The 23,011-nt window shown below is 50.4% G+C and overlaps 3 protein-coding genes across 5 annotated transcripts in view; 2 read left to right on the top strand and 1 right to left on the bottom strand.

The window, feature by feature from the left end:
* The first annotated feature begins 3,945 nt into the window (after positions 1 to 3,945).
* Positions 3,946 to 11,482, top strand: LOC121301520 (inositol-3-phosphate synthase 1-A-like). The gene is made up of 11 exons (XM_041230997.1): positions 3,946 to 4,048; positions 5,252 to 5,374; positions 6,052 to 6,213; positions 6,397 to 6,526; positions 6,809 to 7,002; positions 7,342 to 7,491; positions 8,283 to 8,498; positions 8,602 to 8,766; positions 8,882 to 8,995; positions 9,451 to 9,668; positions 10,587 to 11,482. Exons 2-11 carry the CDS (start codon positions 5,261 to 5,263, stop codon positions 10,750 to 10,752), a joined length of 1,629 nt encoding a protein of 542 aa, XP_041086931.1. The 5' UTR covers positions 3,946 to 4,048; positions 5,252 to 5,260; the 3' UTR covers positions 10,753 to 11,482.
* Positions 11,483 to 14,080: 2,598 nt separating this feature from the next.
* LOC121301184 (ankyrin repeat domain-containing protein 34A-like) lies at positions 14,081 to 15,804 on the top strand. The gene is made up of 2 exons (XM_041230324.1): positions 14,081 to 15,390; positions 15,654 to 15,804. Exons 1-2 carry the CDS (start codon positions 14,081 to 14,083, stop codon positions 15,802 to 15,804), a joined length of 1,461 nt encoding a protein of 486 aa, XP_041086258.1.
* Positions 15,805 to 18,626: 2,822 nt separating this feature from the next.
* Positions 18,627 to 23,011, bottom strand: part of LOC121301491 (single-stranded DNA-binding protein 3-like) — a 39,743-nt gene continuing 35,358 nt past the window's right edge. The window contains exons 10-17 of one of the 3 annotated variants that reach the window (XM_041230952.1): positions 22,523 to 22,568; positions 22,323 to 22,358; positions 21,586 to 21,640; positions 21,335 to 21,405; positions 20,661 to 20,739; positions 20,385 to 20,413; positions 20,096 to 20,197; positions 18,627 to 19,848 (exon numbers count right to left, since the gene is read on the bottom strand). In XM_041230952.1, coding sequence (XP_041086886.1) covers positions 19,819 to 19,848; positions 20,096 to 20,197; positions 20,385 to 20,413; positions 20,661 to 20,739; positions 21,335 to 21,405; positions 21,586 to 21,640; positions 22,323 to 22,358; positions 22,523 to 22,568 — 448 coding nt within the window. In that variant the 3' untranslated portion in view covers positions 18,627 to 19,818. The remainder of the gene's footprint in view (positions 19,849 to 20,095; positions 20,198 to 20,384; positions 20,414 to 20,660; positions 20,740 to 21,334; positions 21,406 to 21,585; positions 21,641 to 22,322; positions 22,359 to 22,522; positions 22,569 to 23,011) is intronic. The other 2 variants (XM_041230951.1, XM_041230950.1) reach the window with 2 other exon arrangements.

The following is a 23,011-nucleotide window of genomic DNA, read 5'->3' as shown; positions in this document are numbered from 1 at the left end:
CAAGCTTGTAGTAAAAGCTGGAGTATTATTTCCATCCCTGTATTTAAGGCAATTCTGCATTGACTGTTCTGGGTACTCCAGGTGGATTATTGACCTTTTTTCTTCACACGGTTTTAACAGATCAGGTTACAAAACTATCTTTGGCTCTTGGGGTTCAGATTACACGATACAAAGACATTTGTTCTTTTAAAGTTAGGCATGCGGTCCTCTAGAACCGTTGGGTTGGCACAGGGGAACTGGTTGGGGGGGAGGGGTGGGATCGCTAGGAACTGAAGTTGACCTGTTAAAATGGTAATTTTATAGTTTTTTTTTTTTCCCTGTTGAGAATAACCCTTTATCAATTGAGCCATGGAGTTGTGGGTTCATGAGCTTCTCCACTTCATGTTGCCAAAATGTTCCAAAAATCGATCCAGGCAGTGTTGTGGGTTCAGGATTGCCAGCAGATGGATCCAGGCAGTGTTGTGGGTTCAGGATTGCCAGCAGATGGATCCAGGCAGTGTTGTGGGTTCAGGATTGCCAGCAGATGGATCCAGGCAGTGTTGTGGGTTCAGGATTGCCAGCAGATGGATCCAGGCAGTGTTGTGGGTTCAGGATTGCCAGCGGATGGATCCAGGCAGTGTTGTGGGTTCAGGATTGCCAGCGGATGGATCCAGGCAGTGTTGTGGGTTCAGGATTGCCAGCGGATGGATCCAGGCAGTGTTGTGGGTTCAGGATTGCCAGCGGATGGATCCAGGCAGTGTTGTGGGTTCAGGATTGCCAGCGGTGGTCTTCAAGATGGTGTCCCTTCCTGTTCCTCTTGTATTTAAATTGCTTACCCCTTGTAATAACATTAAATGCACTTTACCCAACTTGTACAGGTATGTATAGAGCCTTATTTCTTGCATGTTTCAAATGGAGGGGAAAGGGGTGGGGTGTGGGCTGTGGTCTCTGCCATGGGGGGGTTGTAATACATATTGTTGTATTAATTTCTAATCAAACCCTGATTTGCATTGTAAGCACATTATACAGAACAAAAGCAGAGCTTGTTTACATTCCTATAAAAGGTAGAAACCTTATCAAAAAAAGGGGGGGGGGGTGGAAGTCATTAAAGGAAGTGTCGCTAGATCCGTTAGTTATATGACTAATTCACTACTGTCCCTGGCAGGTCAAAAAACAAAACGAAACACTTTTTGTGGTTTCTTTTTCTGCCTTAAAGAAAACGGCCCAGTCCAGTGAGCACAGATCCAGGACAGAGCACAAGATCTGTGGAATGGTGTGTTTCATTTTCTTCCCACAAGGGGGAGCTGTTCTATTAGAAGCGGTAGAGATCCCTAGAGCCCGTTGACTAGCCTAAGCAGGAAGGTGCTGTGCTGGGCATCACAGGGAGAGTGCGCAGCGTTGTCCACACTGTCCACTGCGCGATGGATTCACTGCCAGTCTACCTTAAAGGACTGGAAAGGCTTACTGTCTTCCTAACTGTGGTGTTAGGGGGTGTATTATTGAGGGGGAGGGGGGGTTTGTAATTAACTGTCCCTGAGATTGGAGACAGTTTCTGTATTCATACGTTTTTCACTGTAAACTAACCCTTTGTGATCCAACTAAATTGTTGTAAAAATTATAAATAAAAGAGAAGAATTCCCCAGGCTTTGAGAAGCGTTTTATTTCTTTACTGTGCTGCTTGACTACTCTGTTCATTTCATGCCTCGTGTCAGGTTCTAGTCAAGCGTCGAGGCTGTAGGCTGGGAAAGGCGTCTGCGAGCGACGGACACTCGGATGAAATGAAACTGCCCTCGGACCGGGGTGGAAATAAAGACTCCAGCTGCAGAGCAGGTGCACGCATTCCCAGCTCTAATACGAGCAGGATTACCCGCAGTGCACAGATAACGAGCTCGGGTGGGTCCGATTGTTCCTCTCTCTCGTCTGCAGCACACCCTGCCTGTGACGCTCTTGCAGAGCATGTATTCTGTACATCACTGTCCTGGGCAGTGACAGCCACTCCTAAAGGGAATGCTGTACCTGCAGGAGTCCCCTTGATAGCAGCCCTTGGGTGTTGAATGAAATGTGCAGGCTAGTTGTTGGGTTGCTGACGTTTGGTATTGATACCTGAAGAGAGGTGTAATCTGTGATAGCGTGGCTCCCTGCATCCAACCCAGGCCCTTGTTTCAACAATGTCCTTCATTTATTGCAGTAACAGCTTTGCGCGGTCCAGGTCCTGTAACTGTGGCGTTTAACCAGGCTGCGATTTGGGTTCATTCCAGGGTCTGCTTGGAATGCCCTGCAAGGACCCTCTCCCAGATTCTTGCACAAGTCAGAAGTTTATTTGCTTGGATTAGTTTGTTTGTTTGTTTGCTCGTACTGAAAGTATTTAACTAACCCTGCCTGCCCTGGAATGAACCAGCTGACCTTGTGAATGGAGGTGTGCCCGTTATCTCTGTGCAATCCTAACACCCCCACCAGTCAACTGTTCCACTGGCTCCAGGGCTGAGCTGCATGTGATACCGTTTTCTGTGTGTATCTAACAGGGGCAGGGGTCAAGATCCACCAGCAGTGACAACGCTGCATTCTCCTGCCAGTCGCGCTGCTGGTCAGCCTGGACTTAAAAGACAATACAGGGATGGAAATGAGACTCCTGTGCCTAGCAGTTTGAGCCATTCCTGGTTTTGCTATGAGTTTAATAATAAGACACACCAGCTCTTATTACCTACACACATGGGCTAAGCAAGCTCCGATACTCTTGGAGTGGGTGAAAGTGCTTTGGCAAGAGGAGTCTTGTTTCCATCCCTGCTATAAACCGCAGTGCTCACTTGCGACTCTCTCAGTCCGAATCTGAGCCAGAATCTCATTCCTAGCAGGCTCAGCTGAACCGTGAGACTCCTGACTGGAATCAAGCTTGGTTCACAGATTAAAGGCCTGCAGAGAACAAGGTCCTGTCTGGAGGGGATTGATAGAGCCATGACACCCTTCTCATTGTTAGACTGTGATGCAGATCGTCCGTTCAAGCGGCCCTGAACACAGGGTGAAGCGTAATGATCTGGTCTGGGGTTGAGGTCTCTGGAACAGACTGGGAGACCAGGGTTGTCTAGGATATTCCGGGCGGCTCTCTTACTCCAGATCGCATGTGGAAAGTTTAGGGCCTGGCTAGGGAAGCTTGCAGTGAAACTGCAGGGTAGGAGATTCGTTCCAATTGGAAATAGTGGAGCTGATCCTCACACACCTGTCTAAAGATTACAGCCAAAAATGTGCCCTCTTGTTATCTGAAAACAGTTTTGTGGAGGACACAATATTACCAGATAAACATTCACTCCTTTGTCTCTCTAATACTTTGTACAACAATTCAGCACTGTTTGCCTCTGCTGCAACACACTACAACTGAAATAAATCTATAACACAAATAAGAAAATTGACCAAGAAGTGACCGCAGTGGCTGGTAGCGTCTCCGTTCTCAATGAACTGCGCTGTCTGTATCTGCACTTGGTGACAGAAGGTAACATTGAAATGTGTTTTTTCATAGGATTGCAATTGCAATAAACATCCCTCATGATTGTGATGGAAAATGACACCTCTTTCTCTGTTTTGATTTGTTTTATTTCAGTGTTTTGAGATTCATTTTAATGTGTTTAATGTGCCTCTAGCCTGCCCTGGACTGGAGGGAGCCCCCTTTCTCTTAGGGAGGTGAGGGAGGGAGCAGTTCAGTCTCCATGCCTCTAGCCTGCCCTGCACTGGAGGGAGCCCCCTTTCTCTTAGGGGGGGGTGAAGGAAAAAACGAGCTCCCTTTAAAGACATGTAAAATATCTATATACAGTTTTTAAATGTCGACGTTCATACACAACTCGTTGCATAACATCAAATAACAACCTTTTGCTAGAACCTTCTGCTACAAATGGAATTTTTTAACTCCGCCCCCTTCTGAGTGTTGCAGCGTGGCATAACCCCGCCCCTTCCCGCTTACAGGATAACACCGATCAGCTGCTGCGCGTTTCACAGTCCGCTCTGCACACAGCGGAGAGGCGAGCAGGTGGAACCGCAGCACTGCACTTCAGAGCCAACCTGCAAAACTCCGTTTTAAAAGGAGCAAAGGTCATGGTGCTACCGTATGTATATAACATTGTGTATAATTATATATATATATATATATATATATATATATATATATATATATATATATATATATATATATATATAAATATTTATATATATATTATTATTATTATTATTATTATTAGCCAGATGAATGCTGGCATGCGTTCTCCGTCGCTTTGCACGACCAGCGTACAGGTTTCCCTAAGAGCCTCGTTGAGATGTAATGTACTGTGTTAATGCTGGCTTGGCTTGGCATAGCAATTCGCTCCTATTGAACTGCGCCACAGCCTGTCGCTCTCATTCATTCATTCGCAGAAATGATGCCGCTTGTCTGATTAGGTGTGATTACTTAACTGCAGCGCGCTGTAACCTTTACAACAGGGACTGTAAACGAAATCACAAGAACTACTTTTACAGTAGCATCTTGGAAATGATGTTTCTTTTTTATATACATGTACAAAAACGCGTGACTCTGTGACCTGAGGGACATTACAATGCTTCCAGAAAGTTTTGTTGAAAAATATTGACGTTTTTGGGCAAATTACAAGACACCGTTTCACCCGATTCGTAATACACGCTTATTCTCAGGGTCCGTATAAGCACAATGGACACTGCTTTCGATTACTTTCTCAGAACAAATAGTTATAAATACAATAATATTCATTTCATTATCATCAGTAATAAGACAACAAACCACACCTGTTACATTTAGTTCATGAAATAGTATCTGCTTCTATCCACGCGTTTCGTGATATTTATAAATGTTGTAAAAACATATACAATATAAAACACAGGAGGCGGAGTCGATGTTCTAATTATAAGTCAAACGCATCCGATTTTCGGTGTTTCCCTTTTTAGTCTCTCTCAACAAGTCGAATGGTTTCTGCTTCTGTGCCTGTGGGCTGCGATACACTGCCTCCACCCGTGTGACACGACGCGAAAACAAAACTAGCAGGAGGTGAACGCCAGCCCCTCCGCGCAGCACAGAGCAGCATCCAGTGGAAACTGTCCTCCGGGCTTCAGGGAGTTCCTAAGGGCTGGGGTTGCTTAGGGTCAGGGTGGGTTTATCATCTGATGCCCTCAGGACAGTTTCTCCTTGATATTCCTTTCCGCTGTGTCCCTGCCCTATGCAACATGTGAGTATATTATTATTATTATTATTATTATTATTATTATTATTATTATTTTTCAGATCCACACAATGGAAACGCTGATTAAGATTGAAGGACCCAACGTGAAATACAGCGAGAAGTACATTGAGTCTCAGTACCCATACCACAGCGCTGAGGTCTCGCTGGAGAACGGGACTTACAAGGTAATGAGGGCACTGTGCCGGCCCGGGGGTGGCTGGGCGGGCTCCCAGGGAGGGAGCTCGGCAGCGGGCTCCGGCCGGCTGTACATTAGTTACAGTTGACTAAATAAACATGGTCGCTCCTGAGTGTTGCTTCACGCTGCTGCCCGGGTGATCGAAATCCTGTGATCGAAATCCTGCGATCGCAGCGCGCTGCAGCACTTCTCTATTGTGTTCCACGCCCTTCCGTTTGCAGGACTCCTCCCCTAATGCTGGAGCAGTTTCCAAAGCAATGCAAATAACAATGAGGCCAGAAACTGCAAAACAGGTAAAACTAGTAGAAACCCAGCAGACAGACTTTAGATCGGCATGCCACAGAGGGCGCTGGCTAAAACGTCTGTCTGTCTGGCTTGCGATCAATAAGACCCCCATTGCATAGCAGTCTGATCCGTTCCTGGTCTTGCTTGTTACCTGTACACTACAGTGGCTAATCAGGCTTGTATTAAAACCTGGAATGGGTGCCTGTGGGAGTCTTATTCCAGGTTTTGCCATAGAGAGTGATTGCGAGCACGCTGCACAGAGCAGGGTATTTAACAGGAATGAAATGCACCCAAGGCAGCCGTTGATGAGAAGCAGTATCCCGGAGCACTGCTTTGATTGAGTGGCGCCCCCTGCAGCTCACCTCATTGTTCTGCATTCAGGTCAAGCCCTCCACCACCCACTTCACGTTCCGCACAGAGAGGAAGGTGCCCAAGCTGGGGGTCATGCTGGTGGGCTGGGGAGGCAACAACGGGACCACGGTCACCGCCGCCGTGCTGGCCAACAGGCTGGGAATGACATGGAGAACCAAGACTGGGATCCAGGTAAACTGGGCAGGATTAACTGGGGTTGGGAGGGTGGGGGAGGCATAGAATCGATAACATCTAATACCTTACAACTACCATATAGCTTCTCAATGCATAGCTTAGAAAAACAGGCTGAGCCGTGCTAGGAACAGGGGTCTCAGGTATTAACCCTGTGCTGTCCTCTCTTTTCTCACTGGGCAGAGTGCAAACTACCTGGGCTCACTGCTGCAGTCCTCCACGGTGTGCCTGGGCACGGGTCCACAGGGCGACGTCTACGTGCCGTTCGGGAGGCTGCTGCCCATGGTGCACCCCAACGACATCGTCTTCGATGGTAGGTCCAGGGGTCCCACCCCAGCCTGCTTGCATAGCCCCCTTTGCTGCCTTCATGCTCTGTCGATAAGGTGATATTGTGCTGCTGTGTCTGTAGAGCCAGTGTGCGTGTTGCGTTATCCTATTTGCTGATGCGATCCGTGTTCAACATGCTTTTCTTATTGCTCAGTCTGTGGGGTCATTCTCTCCTGCTACCCTTCATGCTCTGTAGACCTGTGTTAGCTGGCAGTGTCTCCAGGCTTGGGGTCAGTCTAGTGCTGACAGCTGCCTCTCCCCTCCCCAGGCTGGGATATCTCCTCCCTGGATCTGGCCGCTGCTATGGAGCGCGCTCAGGTGCTCGACTGGTCGCTGCAGCAGCAGCTCCGCCCCCATATGGAGAAGCTGAAACCCAGACCCTCCATCTACTTCCCCGAGTTCATCGCAGCCAATCAGGGAGAGCGTGCTGACAACCTCATCCAGGGAACCCAGCAAGAGCAGGTGTGCGTCTGCATGCAACTGTGCCCTAAATATCCCCAAACGGGACCCTTATACTTCCTTATAGTTCATTTACCCTTCGCCCGTTCAGGGATGGAAATAAAGCTCCCGTTGCATAGCGGTTGATCCATTCCTGGTTTCGCAGTGAGTTTAGGATGACACACCTGAGCTTGTGACTGTGGCATGGGTGTAACTAACTGTAATGTAATAGGAGTCTTATTTCTGTCCCTGGCACATATCCTTCCATCTAGACTGAGAACCGCATCACTCAGCAAAATCTTGTGTATTGATAAATATTCTGTTCCTCTCTTGATTGGTAAATAACTAAGCGGTTGTTCCCAGCTGGAGCAGGTGCGCAGGGATATCCGCGATTTCAAGCAGAAGAGCGGCGTGGACAAGGTGGTGGTGCTGTGGACCGCGAACACGGAGCGCTTCTGTGACGTCACCCCAGGAGTCCATGACACGGCACACAACCTGCTCAAGGCCATCGAGGTGAGAGGGGGTTCAGAGAGACCCCGTGTGCTCTCGCTGTGCTAGGGAGCCACTTGCGTCCTGCGCAGGGATGGGAATCAGACTCCCGTTGCACAGCAGTTTAGTCCTAGTTTAATAATAAGACCTCCTGGCACGCACAGGGCTCTGTCTAATGGCAGCCCACCTCGAGCGGTGACATCACATCAGCTGACTCGCCTGAGGCTGTTTCCACGGTAATCGCAGCATGTTGTGGAACAGGAGAGCCAGTTTGCCCTGGGGCCTGGGAGTTCACTGGTTTGACGGCAGACTGTCGTTACTCTCTGAGTTTGCTCCCCTGTCTCTCCATTCCCAGGGACAGAAGGAACACTGCAGACTGTCCCTTAATTTCATTTACTCATTAACTTTGTCATTGTTTTCATGAATGTAGAACCTCCTCCCTACACAGGCATGTCAATGAAGACTAAACACATGGAACCTGCAGGTAAATTTCAGGCAGCTTTCTTCAGCTTGTCTGTCCTCCCAGTGGCTCCTCACCAGATTGTTTGAATAATTCCTACAATGAGTTTACATGGCTTAAATTAAAGTGGGTAGGGAGAGAGATGTAGGGAGGAGAGGGTGCGTTAGTTCTGTCTAGCTGTATCTTTAACAAGAAGACAGAGAAAGGTTCGAAGGTTGTAGAGAGCACAACAGGATCTCAAACCAGTGAAGTGTCTATCCATCTGCCCACAAGTGCCCCTAGACTGGGAGAAGTACCTGATTCTGTTAGCCGCTCATGCTGTGTGTCGTCCAACCCCCCCCCCCGTGCCTCTCAGATCGGAGCGGAGGTCTCCCCCTCCACCCTGTTCGCGGTGGCCAGTATTCTGGAGGGCTGCGCCTACATCAACGGCTCCCCGCAGAACACCTTCGTCCCGGGGGCGGTGGAGCTGGCCGTGCAGCGCAGAGTCTTCATCGGGGGAGATGACTTCAAATCCGGGCAGACCAAAATCAAGTCAGTGCTGGTGGACTTCCTCGTGGGCGCGGGGCTCAAGGTGAGAGAGAGAGAGGCTGCAAGCTCAGGGGACGAGAGGTGACCTTTCTGTATTGCTTGAGGCTTTCAGATCAAACTAACCGCGTGTGTTCCTCCGCCCCCAGCCCACCTCCATCGTGAGCTACAACCACCTGGGCAACAACGATGGCATGAACCTGTCTGCCCCGCAGCAGTTCCGCTCCAAGGAGATCTCCAAGAGCAACGTGGTGGACGACGTGGTGAAGTCGAACCCTGTGCTGTACCGGCCGGACGAGAAGCCTGACCACTGCGTGAGTGCGGGGGGAGGGGCTGGGTGAATTCTGCAGGGGCTGTGTTGCTGTAATGTGACGGAGACCCCCGCCAGCTTCCTGTTGTAACACTGCACTGCCTCATGTTGGCCACCAGGTGGTGATCAAGTACGTGCCCTACGTGGGAGACAGCAAGCGAGCCATGGACGAGTACATCTCTGAGATCATGATGGGGGGAACCAACACCATCGCCATGCACAACACCTGCGAGGTGAGTCACAGCACTCCTGGGCTCCAGTACAACTGCAGAACCAGGAGCTGAAGTTGCCGTTATAATGGCACTGTTAGTTTGTTCATTATGCTGCAGCAATTACAGTTCTAATAACTATTACACTGACAGAAACATCTGCCCACGTTAACAGCTTTTACTCTGTGTAAATAAGGAGCTGTAAATCACAGGTATAAATGCAGAAACGTGCTATTGAACCTTTTCAAAGGAATAGGGGCCACTGTTGAAAAGAACTGATTGTATGACAAATAAACACAAAAACTGAACTGTAATTTATATGATGTGTTTTAAAACTACTTTTTTTCTTTTTAAGCTGTTTTTCATATTTCGTGCATAAGGCTCCTCTGTACAAACGCACACATCCGGAATGTATGCAAATAGCATTTCCATAAACAAAGCAGCTCCCGCTCCCTCTCCCTCTCTCCCTCTCCCTGCAGGATTCCCTGCTAGCCAGCCCTCTTATCCTGGACCTGGTGATCCTGACTGAGCTGTGTCAGCGCATCTCGTTCTGCACAGAGTCCCAGCCGGAGTTCCAGGGCTTCCACAGCGTGCTTTCCATCCTGAGCTACCTGTGCAAGGCACCGCTGGTCCCTGAGGGCACGCCCATCGTCAACGCCCTGTTCAAGCAGCGTGCCTGCATTGAGAACACCTTGCGGTGAGGGGAAGGGTCTCCTATCAGTACTGCAGAGGCAGGGGCAGGGTCTCCTATCAGTACTGCAGAGGCAGGGGCAGGGGCAGGGTCTCCTATCAGTACTGCAGAGGCAGGGGCAGGGTCTCCTATCAATACTGCAGAGGCAGGGGCAGGGACTCCTATCAGTACTGCAGAGTCAGGGGCAGGGTCTCCTATCAATACTGCAGAGGCAGGGGCGGGGTCTCCTATCAGTATTGCAGAGACAGGGGCAGGGTCTCCTATCAGTACTGCAGAGGCAGGGGCAGGGGCTCCTATCAGTACTGCAGAGGCAGGGGCAGGGGCTCCTATCAGTACTGCAGAGGCAGGGGCAGGGGCTCCTATCAGTACTGCAGAGGCAGGGGCAGGGGCTCCTATCAGTACTGCAGAGGCAGGGGCAGGGGCTCCTATCAGTACTGCAGAGGCAGGGGCAGGGGCTCCTATCAGTACTGCAGAGGCAGGGGCAGGGGCTCCTATCATTACTGCAGAGGCAGGGGCAGGGGCTCCTATCAGTACTGCAGAGGCAGGGGCAGGGGCTCCTATCAGTACTGCAGAGGCAGGGGCAGGGGCTCATATGAAATGCAGTAGAGTCTATTGTTTGGATCGAGCTGTCCACAGATGAAGGTCATTGTTTCAGAGTGAAACCGGTTTGTGTGGATCGCTGTTGTCCACAGAGTTCACAGCAATCATCACAAACCCAAGCAGATGTTTCTTCACTCGTTTGTTTGAATGGCAGATCAGCCCGGTCAACAGCAACAAGCCTCACCCGATTCTATGCACCTGCTAACATAAAGATTAGAGGAGAAGCTTTGAAAACGTGGCCCTGTGTTTCTTACAGAGGAGTCAGCTGTCAGGATTCTTCACTGAGCTTCTCTCTCTCACTCTCCCCCTCCCTCCCTCTCGCAGGGCCTGTCTGGGTCTGCCCCCTCAGAACCACATGCTGCTGGAGCACAAGATGCAGAGGACCTCCCTGTGCAGCAAGCCTGGCATCACCAACACCGTTTCCAAGAAGCTGTCAACCCTCAGCAACGGGCACATCCAGAATGGTCTAGTCAAGCTGCACGGGCAGTAGGACAGCGCGGTGCTGGGGGGTGGGTGGCTGGGTGACCGTGACACTAACCCTCCTGCTGTATTTTGGTGCTTTGACAGAAACCTTGAACCTGAGCAATGCAGCGTTGCACTTCAGAAACAGACCACTCCTGACAGCGAATCTCCCAAACAGGACTTTGCCCCTGATTGACGCACCACTTCATTCGAAGGCTTCTGTGTGTTTGTTTTTTTGTTAGCTGTAGGGTTGGACTGCCTTACCTAAAATAACAGGCGACAGCAATTAGCAGTAATCTAGGTCTGTGAAACCAGCCTGTAATGTTTTGTAACAATTTTTTTTAAAGATTTGACTGTTGTTTTATTATTATGAGTAGTGTTATTGTTATTATTATTATATCTTGACATGTATAACCATAGATAAGCGCTCAGCAGTTTTGTATCCAGACCACTCCCTTAATTCCACATCCTCCTGTCAGTGTACAGGAAACAGCTGTCCATCGCGCTGTAGTTATTTTGTATTACTGTTATTGATGACTTCAATGTGAGCTCTGATTGTAAGCGTTTTGAACATAGTCTCTTAGTTTCTTGTTATCATTGCTGTCTAGTTTTAACGTTGTTTTAGTTGTTTTGTGAATGTGCCAGGGGGGAGACTGCAGAAATGGCATCATTGAGTTACAGTATGACATCACAGTGACCTTTCCCAGCCCAGCATTCTCTCACCTCAACATTCCAAATAAACACATTTTGAACCTGCAGCTCTGTGTGGTTTCTATTCGTTTTGTTTTGTTTTTAAGCACGCTGTTAAATGTCAAATTTAGCTTCAGGTTTTCATAGCTCAGCTGTAATCATCAGGATGGATCTGATATACAAAGGAATTTGAAACCGTTGCCTTAAAAAAGTAGCTGTAACGTAATGGAGTAGACACTTAACTGCCCTTTCCAGGCCAGATCATTCTACCAGGTTACCACTAAGAGTTGGAATGACTACGAACTCTACGTGCAGTCCTCGAACCACCTCGGCACATTGTAATGTGTGTGTGATCAGATAGGAGGGTGCGATGCTATGGATAAGCGGTCTGCTGTACTGCAGTTCTGGCTGGTTTCGCACCCTATACATGTTACCCGTCGGTCTGGCTCTTGGTTCGGTTACTCCAGCGTTCGTTTTTTTTCTGCCTGATTTTAAAGCTGTTTCGGCTTTCAAGGCCGTTGCTCTCCTTCCCGTTCATTTTGTGCAGGTCAGTTCAACAGCTGACCGCATTCAGCCCAGCGACTCTCTTCAGTGTTGCCATGACGACAGGAAGCCGCTGCCCCTGACATCCTCAGAGTTAAAAAATAAATGAATAAAAAAACGATTAAAATGAGGCACAGGCGTTGATCACCCTGTTTCCGAAAAGAGATTGCGGGAGTTTTTTCCTCCCTGTTAAATGCCAGTATTCTCTGCGATTCCAGGCATACAACACTTGTGAGCTGCCCCACATTGCCCTGAAGTGTGTTTGATTATAAACTCTGTGAATAAAGACTGGGCAGCTGCAGGTGTCTTTTTAAAGCAACCTGGAGCCCTGAGACTGTGCCAGGACCCTGCCCATACACAGCAGGCATGCCTGCACTCTACCCAAGCCCATGCCTTTGCAGCGCAGCCTACGATTCTACTGGTCTCTGCCCATCTTCTTTCACAGCTCCCACCCCCTGTTGGCGCTGACATCATGCTGACAGACAGGCAGGCAGCCGTACAGACCTCACAGCAGCGGCCTGCGCTAATTTATTGCCATTGATCTTCTCTCTCTCTCTCTCTCACACTTCTCTCTTCAAATGGGGGGGGAGACTGGGAATAAAGACCACCTCGTTATAAGAGCAGGCGCTTCAGTTTTAGTTTGGTTTGAATGCTGGGATTGTGTGTCGCTCTCTCTATCTGTCCGTCTCTCTCCAGCACGTCAGAGAGAATAGGGGGGGAGTCTCTGTGCCTCTATATCTCAGTGTTCAGCTGGGTAATCAGATACTCCTGGCACGCTGGAGCCCGAGGGTTAGGGAAAGCATTCTGGGAATGGAATTGGGAATCAGGCACTCTGCGGACCGGGAGGGTTCCTGGACAGGTAAGTCAGGACGCTGCCGTCATGTGCAGTACTCTTACCATTGCATGGGGGAATGTGGGTCGGGGGGGGGGTGGGGGGTGTTGAGAAAATGTTTTCTGTACATTACTATACCAGGTGTGCATGAACCTGGATCCAGAGGTCCGGAGTCCTGCAGGTTTTCTAAATAAGGAACTAATTTGGACCTGGAAGGCAGGGGCATGAGGGTTCAGGGGGAACAAAGACTGGGAGAGCCCCAGAACTCATGAGCACCACTGCAGGGTCTGGGCAGATGAGTTTATATTCACTGAATCAAGCACAGCTCACAATGATGCATGCATGTAACGTGTGTGTGTGGTTTCTGAAGTGTTGGGTTTCAGACTCTATTGACAGTGACCTCCTTCTCCTGTTATAGCTGCCTTAGTTTGCCAGGTCCCTGCTTCTTGTAATATTACTACCTTGACCAGGGGTGTCCAATCCCGCTCCTGGAGGCTAATTCCACTCCAGGTTTAATAGGTGCAATGAGATCATCAACTCCTGCAGGGGCTGGGTGGAGGTTTAATTGAGCCATTTAGAACAGGGCTGGAAGAAAGACCAGGAGTGGACTTTCACATTTGGACTTCCTGCCCATGACTGTTCTTTAGTTGTGGACGGAATGACAGAATATGTCTGTGTTGCTTCGCTTGCTGAAATCCAAGCCGTGCTTGTGGTGTGTTGAAAGCTGCACCCTGCCCTGCGCTGCTCCCCTTCACTGCCCTCCCTGGCCTCTCTCAGCGCTTTCCTTTTCAACCCAGCTGGACAGCGCTTAGAGAGACTGGCTTCAAAGGGCCCCTCATCACACGCTCCCTTTGAATCACCTCCACACTCGTTGTGCTGTACGGGAAAGGATGCGTAGGTTCCAGCAACACAGCAGCCAATCCCATAGAGATGCACTGCACCTCTCCACTGTGTACATTACATACAAGGTAAGAGATTTGCTTTTAGGTAAAGACTCGCCAGCATGAATCATCATGCATCTACAGTACTGTAGAAATGCATACAGCACATGACCCTGTGAGGGTCTTGGGATCATCCCTCGGTCTTTTTTTTTTATTATTGCATAAAATGTTAATAATCACTTGTATCTTTCAGGCTGATGAACCAGCAACCAGATACAGTGAGGTGGCACAGAGAGAGAGAGAGAGAGAGAGAGAGAGAGAGACCAAGCTTCTCAATCTGTGAAATTAGACCAGCAGACAAGCAGATTCGGAACAGAGCCTGGAAAGAGCAGACAGCAGCGCTCCGCAGGATGGCAGAGCCGCAGGGGCTCCTCGCGGACCAGAGCCCCCTGATCAAAGCCGCCTGGCAGGGCAAGCTGCGTCTGGTCAGGCTGCTGGTGGAAGGGGGAGCCCAGGTGAACGAGCGCAACGAGAAAGGGGAGACGGCGCTGATGGTGGCCTGCAGAGCCAGACAGAAGGAGCAACCCAACGGGAGTAGCAGGGAGAAGCTGGTGAAGTACCTGCTGGAGCAGGGAGCCGACCCGCAGGTCCAGGACAAGGTGGGGCGCACCGCTCTGATGCACTGCTGCCTGGAGAGGGCCGGGCCGGAGGTGGCTGCACTGCTGCTGGGCGCCGGGGGCGACCCCGGACTGGAGGACTATGCCGGGGCCTCCGCCCTCGTCCACGCCCTCAACGCCGGGGATAAGGACACACTGCGGGAGCTGCTGGACGCCTGCAGGGACAGCGGCCGTGATGTCCTCATCATCTCCAAGGACCTGAGCCCCTCTGGACGGCCCGTCACCAGGCAGTACCTGAACGTGCCCCCCTCCCCCGTCCCAGAAAGGAGCGCCTCCCCCATGTCCTGCATGTCCCCCTCCGACATTGAGCTCAAGACGGGGTCCCCCGGGTCCGAGACAGAAGGGGAGGGTGGCGGGGGGATCATCTTCAATTTCAAGGGGATGTCACCAATGTCCTCGCCGCCGCTAGAGAAGCCCAAAACCAGGTCACCACATCCCCACCTCCTGCGCCTCAGATCGGAGCCCTGGCTGGCCATCCACAACCTGTGGGAGCTCCGCAGCTCCTCTGAGGAGAGCTTGAGGCAGGGGGGGCTGGAGGAGGAGCAGCAGCAGCAGGGCCCAGCCCCCTGGCTCTCTGGCATGCCTGCACCGCGGAGGGCTTCTCTCAGCAGGATCCACAGCATGGACTCGGCTGACGGCCCTCGGGCTCCAAAGGGGCTGCTGGGGAGGGTGTCCCGGAAACCCTCCTCCTTCGAGAAGCTGCCTTCCTCACTGGCCCTGAGCTGCAGAAACACCCTCCCCACCGTGCAGAACCAGGTCCTGCTCCAGCTGCCCCCCCTGACAGCGCAGCAGCCATGCTGCTCCGACTCCCACCTCCCCACCCCCTCCTCCGTCCCAGGAGAGGCCGAGGCTCACAGGCCGAGTAGGAGGGCTCCCCAGGCAGCCCATTCCGTCCAGCGCCTGCTCTCCATCTCCATAGAGTCTATAGATGGGGCTCCGGGGCTGGACTTGCCAGGGAAGAGGAGGCAGGAGCAGGCCCGCCCAGGCTTCCTCCCTCCCCTCCTCCAGCAGCTCCTCTCTCCAGATGGGGTGCTCCAGCGCAGGTAAGCTGCCCTCCTCCAGTGCCTCCCTGGCAGAGACCCCCTTCCTTCCTCTCCTCGCTCTCTAACTCTGCCCCCGTGCAAAAGATGCTGCAGAGGCACTTCGTCTAGGTGGAGCAGATGAGGAACTATGAGGAGATTGTGATTCAGTGACTCTGGGGCAGCAGGGGGGGGGCAGTGAGGTGGAACTGCTGCGCTGAGCAACATTTCTCTTTTGCCTTGAGTTTTCTTTCCAAGTTCGGAAGGTCCTCTTTATATCTGTGCAGTTACAGCTGGATATTTGCAGGTGGTATGAACAGCATTCCCCATGCTGCGAATCACTGGTGCGTCTCCAAGAACATCCCCCTGTCACGCAGGAAGGGCAGCTCTCACTTTGCTGGACTTTATAAGAAGCTGGAACCCTGCATGCGGTATTAGTGGGCTTGTTTTTGTGTGTGTGTGAAGGCCTGTTGTGCGTTCCCGGCTTCAGTTTTCTATATAATTTTCTCGTTTCCAGAAGTCTTTGTCAGCCTAAGAACTTTCCAGTCATTTCAAATCCATTAATTTTCCTCCTTCTTATTAGCGGTAGAAACATTTCTTCCGGGTCCCTTTTTCTTGTGTGTTGAACACCTATGGGTTTGGCACTCTGATTCAGTGATAATATTGCTAGGTAATAAAATCAGATTGTGCCTTCAAGAGTGAGCTCCAGTTACAGACAGTATCAGATCACTAATGAAGAGGGTTTATTTCTCCACCCAGTGGAAGCCGGCTGCACTGCGCTGCGCTTGCGTTTTTCTTCAGGGAAACAAAGCGAGTCGGCACGATAAATACTGTATTACTAATTACATTATTTTGTTTTTGTATCAAGTGATTCACACAGGCGTACGTGCGTATTCCCCAGTGCGCCGCGCGTTTTCGTTTAGTTTATATTCAGTATGACTCTTTAATAACTGTGTGTAACGCGGTCGTTTTGTAGCTGTTCAGCTCAGACAGCAGTGCCCACAAACACAGCCAGGCGCCAGGGGGGAGAATGACAAAACGGTAATGAACGAAATGTATTTAATTATTTAACTCATTAAGTAATTAATTATTATTATTAATCTAAATGTAAAAGTAGCAATACCTATAACACAATATGGCTGTTAAACCAATCACAGCAACAAATTATACACCCACTTCTGAACTTGACTAGCTGCTGCTTCCCCGCGGCGCTTTCCCATAACAGAGGGAAGAATGAATAAAGAAATGCACGCAAATCACCGATGTTAACCTGAACCGGACAGACAGGTGCAGCCGCTGTCAGCGGGGCTGGTTTGCCGTGTTCCGCAGCTCCTGCGTGGTTGCAATGGGAAATCTCTCCCCAGCTCCCCAGCAGTACGAAGTCGCAGAACACATGGTCAGTCAGTGACAGGCGTTTAGAAAGCTCTGGTTCATTAAACTGGGTCAGCACTGGCCCGGCTGGAAATGCGAGCAATGCCTAGAATTGTCTGGACCCCTCTCAACAGCCGACCAGTTCATGACAAACGTTTCGACCACAAGACCTTTTCAATGTCCGGCCGGTCAAACTGTACGAGAACATGCAACTGGAGACGAAGTTAGCAAACAACACGAAACTCATTGTGGGTTTTTTTTATTTTAATTATTATAATATTGTCTTAAAACGAGGTCCTTTCCGTTTGTTTTTTTTTTTTTTTTTTTGTCTCAGTATTAAACGCTTTAAGATAGGGGGGTAAAGCCCCGCCCCCAAGAGATATGACAGGTTCTGGAAGCGAGGTATGACGTCATCACCTCGTCTGGAAAGCTCACACACACATGTGCATTTTCTGGTTTTCTCCATCGCTGGTGTTGAATTTGCTGCCCTACAATCTGGGCTAATATCTTACTGACAGGAGGTCAGAGAGAGGCCGGGAACTGTGCTAATATCTTACTGAGACAAGGTCAGAGAGAGGCCGGGGAATGAGCAAATATCTTACTCAGAGGAGGTCAGAGAGGGGCCGGGGACTGTGCTAATATCTTACTGAGACGAGGTCAGAGAGAGAACGGAGACTGTGCTAATATCTTACTGAGACGAGGTCAGAGAGGGGCCGGGGACTGTGCTAATATCTTACTGAGAGGAGGTCAGAGAGGGGCCGGGGACTGTGCTAATATCTTACTGAGACGAGGTCAGAGAGAGGCCGAGGACTGTGCTAATATCTTACTGAGAGGAGGTCAGAGAGAGGCCGAGGACTGTGCTAATATCTTACTGAGAGGAGGTCAGAGAGAGGCCGGGGACTGTGCTAATATCTTACTGAGAGGAGGTCAGAGAGAGGCCGGGGACTGTGCTAATATCTTACCGAGAGGAGGTCAGAGAGAGGCCGGGGACTGTGCTAATATCTTACTGAGAGGAGGTCAGAGAGAGGCCGGGGACTGTGCTAATATCTTACCGAGAGGAGGTCAGAGAGGGGCCGGGGACTGTGCTAATATCTTACCGAGAGGAGGTCAGAGAGAGGCCGGGGACTGTGCTAATATCTTACCGAGAGGAGGTCAGAGAGAGGCCGGGGACTGTGCTAATATCTTACTGAGAGGAGGTCAGAGAGGGGCCGGGACTGTGCTAATATCTTACTGAGAGGAGGTCAGAGAGGGGCCGGGGACTGTGCTAATATCTTACTGAGAGGAGGTCAGAGAGAGGCCGGGGACTGTGCTAATATCTTACCGAGAGGAGGTCAGAGAGAGGCCGGGGACTGTGCTAATATCTTACCGAGAGGAGGTCAGAGAGAGGCCGGGGACTGTGCTAATATCTTACCGAGAGGAGGTCAGAGAGAGGCCGGGGACTGTGCTAATATCTTACTGAGAGGAGGTCAGAGAGAGGCCGGGGACTGTGCTAATATCTTACCGAGAGGAGGTCAGAGAGAGGCCGGGGACTGTGCTAATATCTTACCGAGAGGAGGTCAGAGAGAGGCCGGGGACTGTGCTAATATCTTACCGAGAGGAGGTCAGAGAGAGGCCGGGGACTGTGCTAATATCTTACTGAGAGGAGGTCAGAGAGGGGCCGGGACTGTGCTAATATCTTACCGAGAGGAGGTCAGAGAGGGGCCGGGACTGTGCTAATATCTTACCGAGAGGAGGTCAGAGAGAGGCCAGGGACTGTGCTAATATCTTACTGAGATGAGGCAGCGGGATGAAAGAGGGAATCTTGTTAGGGGCACAATATTAATTTATTCATTAAATGTATTTTTATTTTTATTTTAAAAACGTGATAGTTGCATGTAAAAAAAAATAACCAACGCCCATGTAATAAAATAAGTGTTTCGTAAAGTCTTCGACATTTAGTTTCAATTCATGTACTTCTAAAAAATAAAAAAAACACTGGGTGGTGTGGGGAGGTAGCTGAGCAGTCTGGACAGGGTGCTGCAGATCAGTAACGCTGAGAGAAGGACAGGCAGGCACTGAAGTGCATCACAACAGGAAATCTCATTCAATCAGTGCATTACAGTTACTTCAAGAAACCAGCCAGAACTTTGGTAAAAAGTCTGGTGAAGTTTATTTTATTTTTTTTAAATCTTGAATATAAATTAAAAACTAGGCACATGATTAAAAAAAAAAAAAAAAACCAACACCTGACAGTTTCCCAGTTGTTGAGAAACAGGCCCATCCCAGCTCCTTGCTCTGCTGCTTGCATGGCAGTGCAGGCTCTCCTGTCTCTGTCCCGCTCTCTCCCTGCGGGACGTCCTGGAAAACAGGGTTTAGCAGCTTATGGCCTCGAGCCACGGGCCCCCAATGCAGATCACTCCCGCAGAGGAGAGACAAGAGAAAACAGCCTGTCTGCTCTGTGAAGCTTTCTCTTTCTTCCGAAGAGCTGGTGAAAACTGAGCAGTAAGAGCGACACTTCTAAAACATTTACATGAGAAAACGAAACAAAGCAGAAAGAACACACCCTGAAATAAATGTGTCACTGTAAACAGAACGGTCGCCACAGTGCTTCTGCATTCGCGTGTGCTTCCTAGTGATTCCATGTGCCCTTTACATAAAAACTAAAATAATTCAACCCCCCTCCCCCCTGGAAAATAAAAACATCTAAAATAAACACACACAACCACCTTTACATGTTTGAATGGCAACTCACCTAGAGGGGGCACTGTTGCTGCCATGTCATTACAACAATATTAAACAAGAAGAACAAGAAGAAGAACAGTGGAAATGTGTTTGCAGGTAGATACAGGTAAGTGTTTGGGGACAGTCTTTAAATACACCTGCTGTCTGTCTGTCTGTCTCTCTCGTGGTGTCAGTGAGGCGCACGCTCTTGGGTCGGTCGGTCGAAGTTCCGCTGGCTTTCTCTGGAGTCCTCTGGTCGCGTCCTGCCCCCTGCTGGGTGCTGTGAATATGCAGCCCTCGTTCTCAGGGGAGGGAGCACGGGAGATCGGGGGTCCTGTGGGGGGGGGGGGGGTCGCGCAGGGTGGGGGGGGGGGGGGGGAATCACACACTCATCGTCATGCTGGGGGAATACTGGAAAAAAGAGAGAGTGAAAAAAGAGGGTGCAATCAATTGTTTGAAATATTCGTAGATTTTATTTAAATTTAAATTTCTTTAATAAGACACACACCCCCACACACCGTGTACACTGTGGCTAATCAAGCACGCATTAACCCCTGGAATGGGTGTCAGTGCTCTGTGCTAGGAGCTGCCCCCCCTCATGTCAGGGTGCTGCGCGGTGGCACAGTGGCGCGGTGGCCCTGCCCGAGGCTGTACTCACGCTTTCACTTTGGAACGGGTTCAGGAAGTTGCCGGACATCTCGCCGTCGTCTCGCGGAGTGCCAGGGGGGTTATTCATCCCTCCCATGTTGTTCGGAGAATTCTGGAACAGAAGGAGATCAATCAAATCAATCACAAATCAATCAATCGCCTCACTTACTGTTCACTAAATGGGGCCAGTGCCTCGGATATACTGGAGACTGTTTGGAACCCTGACAGAAACCCATTTGTAAGCTACTAACGGTTTTAAACTCATTTCATTTGCTGTTGGGGGGGAAAAAACACCTTACCTTTGGCAACCCGTCCATGTCCCCAGACCCTAAAACAAAACCAAATAAAACACTGACTCATTACAGATGCAGAACAAATGAAGTCAAGACGAAGGTGAGCTTCACTCCTCATTACTGACAGCAGTACATACTGAACACTGGCATCCCTGCTTCAGACACTAGGAGGCATCTGCATATTAGTACTTTATTTTAATATTTGATAACCCGGTACTGGGCTCCTAAACCTTCGTTATGTTAATTAGTTTACAGATTCTGGCCCTGCCCCTCCCCTCTCACCTAACGATCCGTTCATGTGGTGTGGCTCCATCGCGCCCATCCCTCCCATCGGACCATCTGGACCAGGGCCCATGGGGAACTGCAGAGAGAAGCAGAGGAGCCCGTCAGAGCTGCTCGCAGAGAGGGAGCCCGTCAGAGCCCCTCGCAGAGAGGGAGCCCCGTCAGAGCCCCTCGCAGAGAGGGAGCCCCGTCAGAGCCCCTCGCAGAGAGGGAGCCCCGTCAGAGCCGCTCGCAGAGAGGGAGCCCGTCAGAGCCCCTCGCAGAGAGGGAGCCCCGTCAGAGCCCCTCGCAGAGAGGGAGCCCCGTCAGAGCCCCTCGCAGAGAGGGAGCCCGTCAGAGCCCCTCGCAGAGAGGGAGCCCGTCAGAGCCCCTCGCAGAGAGGGAGCCCCGTCAGAGCCGCTCGCAGAGAGGGAGCCCGTCAGAGCCGCTCGCAGAGAGGGAGCCCCGTCAGAGCCGCTCGCAGAGAGGGAGCCCCGTCAGAGCCCCTCGCAGAGAGGGAGCCCCGTCAGAGCCCCTCGCAGAGAGGGAGCCCCGTCAGAGCCCCTCGCAGAGAGGGAGCCCCGCCAGAGACCCTCGCAGAGAGGGAGCCCGTCAGAGCCGCTCGCAGGGCGGGACAGAGGCAGTGCACTGGAGGTGTGCCGATACTCGTTCCCTCTCCCCACCCCAGTGCTTACGTTGGATCGGCTGCCTCCAGGTCCTATTGGGTTCATCATTGTGTAAATGTTTTCACTGGAATTTGTAGAGTCTGAAAAAATGCACCAAAGGAGAACATATTTAAATAAATTAATCACAGGTTGTCATGGGACCAGACTGTGGGTTTTTAAAAAATAAATGCAAGTGTAGTTATTGAACAGGATGTTTAAGGACAAACCCTGCTGCTGCTGTTAGCATGCAGAACCCTCCCTTGTCTGTTGAAAAGGCTTACCTCCTGGGCTGGGCATGATGGGGGTGCCTGGTGGACCGCCTCCCCCTGGTGGACCCTTTAGGAAATGCAAGAGAGAAACGTTTTACAAAAGCGAAGCACTGAATAATGGACAAGCCAGCAGCAGGGAGAGCGTGCCTCGCGGATATCCCAAAAAACAAGACTGTATAAAAAACGCTGCTCCCTCAAAACTGGAAGACAACAGCATCAAACTATCACAACATTACCTGCTGAAACACTGAATCATGTTTTCAGCAGTAGACTTTGCCAACCCCCTGAAGGCTGCAGAGCTGAAGGCTCAGACCAGTCTAACCGCTGCGTTCAGGGAGCAGGAGGCCCGGAGCTCGTTGCTGAAGCTGAACTCCCTAAACCTCCATGGAAAAGGGCTTTCGAAACCAGCGAGGCGATTAAAACGAGCAGTCTGATCAGATCAAGCTCGTCAGCGTGTCTCCCACACAGAGCCACGCATCACAACAGGATGCTAGGGTTAGCGTAGAATGCTAGGGTCAGTGTCAGAGCCAGGGTTAGGGTTAGGGTTAGGGTTAGGGTTAGGATGCTAGGGTCAGTGTCAGAGCCAGGGTTAGGGTTAGGGTTAGGGTTAGGGTTAGGATGTTAGGGTCAGTGTCAGAGCCAGGGTTAGGGTTAGGGTTAGGGTTAGTGTTAGTGTTAGTGTTAGTGTTAGGGTTAGGATGCTAGGGTCAGTGTCAGAGCCAGGGTTAGGGTTAGGTTTTATCACTCACCACGTAATTCCCCGGAGACGACGAGGAATATGCTATCTGAAAACAAGACAGAGAGAATCCTCCGGTCATTAGAACAGAGGCACGTTCTCAATGCAGTCAGGTAAGCTTCTTTACCTCAGTCTGAAAGCCCTGAGATTTTGTAAATACAATAAATAAGTTTGATTTATTAAGAAGTTACTTTTGGTGTTACTAAAACTTACCGAGTTTGAGTTAGGATTCGGCCAAGGGCCCCTTCCTCCCGGACCCCTAGAGAGAGAGAGAGAGAGAGAGAGAGTGAGCTGGGGGTCGATACACAAGCTAGACCCCATGGGTACCCACATGCCAAAGCAAACCAGCCCTCGTGTCATCCTTCTCCAATCAGTTTGCTCTCTGTCGGGTTCCTCTGCCCAGTTATTGCACACCACAGGAGGGCTGGCTCACTAACTCTGATTCATGCCCATCACAACTAGTACAAAATGAGCAGGTCCAGCGGTTACTGAAAAATCAAGACTCTTCAAGGCTCACTTTATTTTTCAAACCTTTTCACAGTCCTAGTGTTCTCTTCCTTCAAGCTCATCAGAGTCCCCATTGGAGACTCTTCTGTGCAGCAGAATGGATGCTGCTGATTTCAGCCCTCGCTCATGCATTGGCTTCCTCAGCTTTCTGATGCTAACGCGGCCATTCTTGCTCATGCATTTCAAGCAGCTTTG

The sequence above is a fragment of the Polyodon spathula genome, chromosome 27 (assembly GCF_017654505.1).
Source record: "Polyodon spathula isolate WHYD16114869_AA chromosome 27, ASM1765450v1, whole genome shotgun sequence".
Lineage (NCBI taxonomy): Eukaryota > Metazoa > Chordata > Actinopteri > Acipenseriformes > Polyodontidae > Polyodon > Polyodon spathula.
The sequence above is the reverse complement of the archived record's forward strand: the minus strand, read 5'-3'. Positions and strand labels throughout refer to the sequence as shown.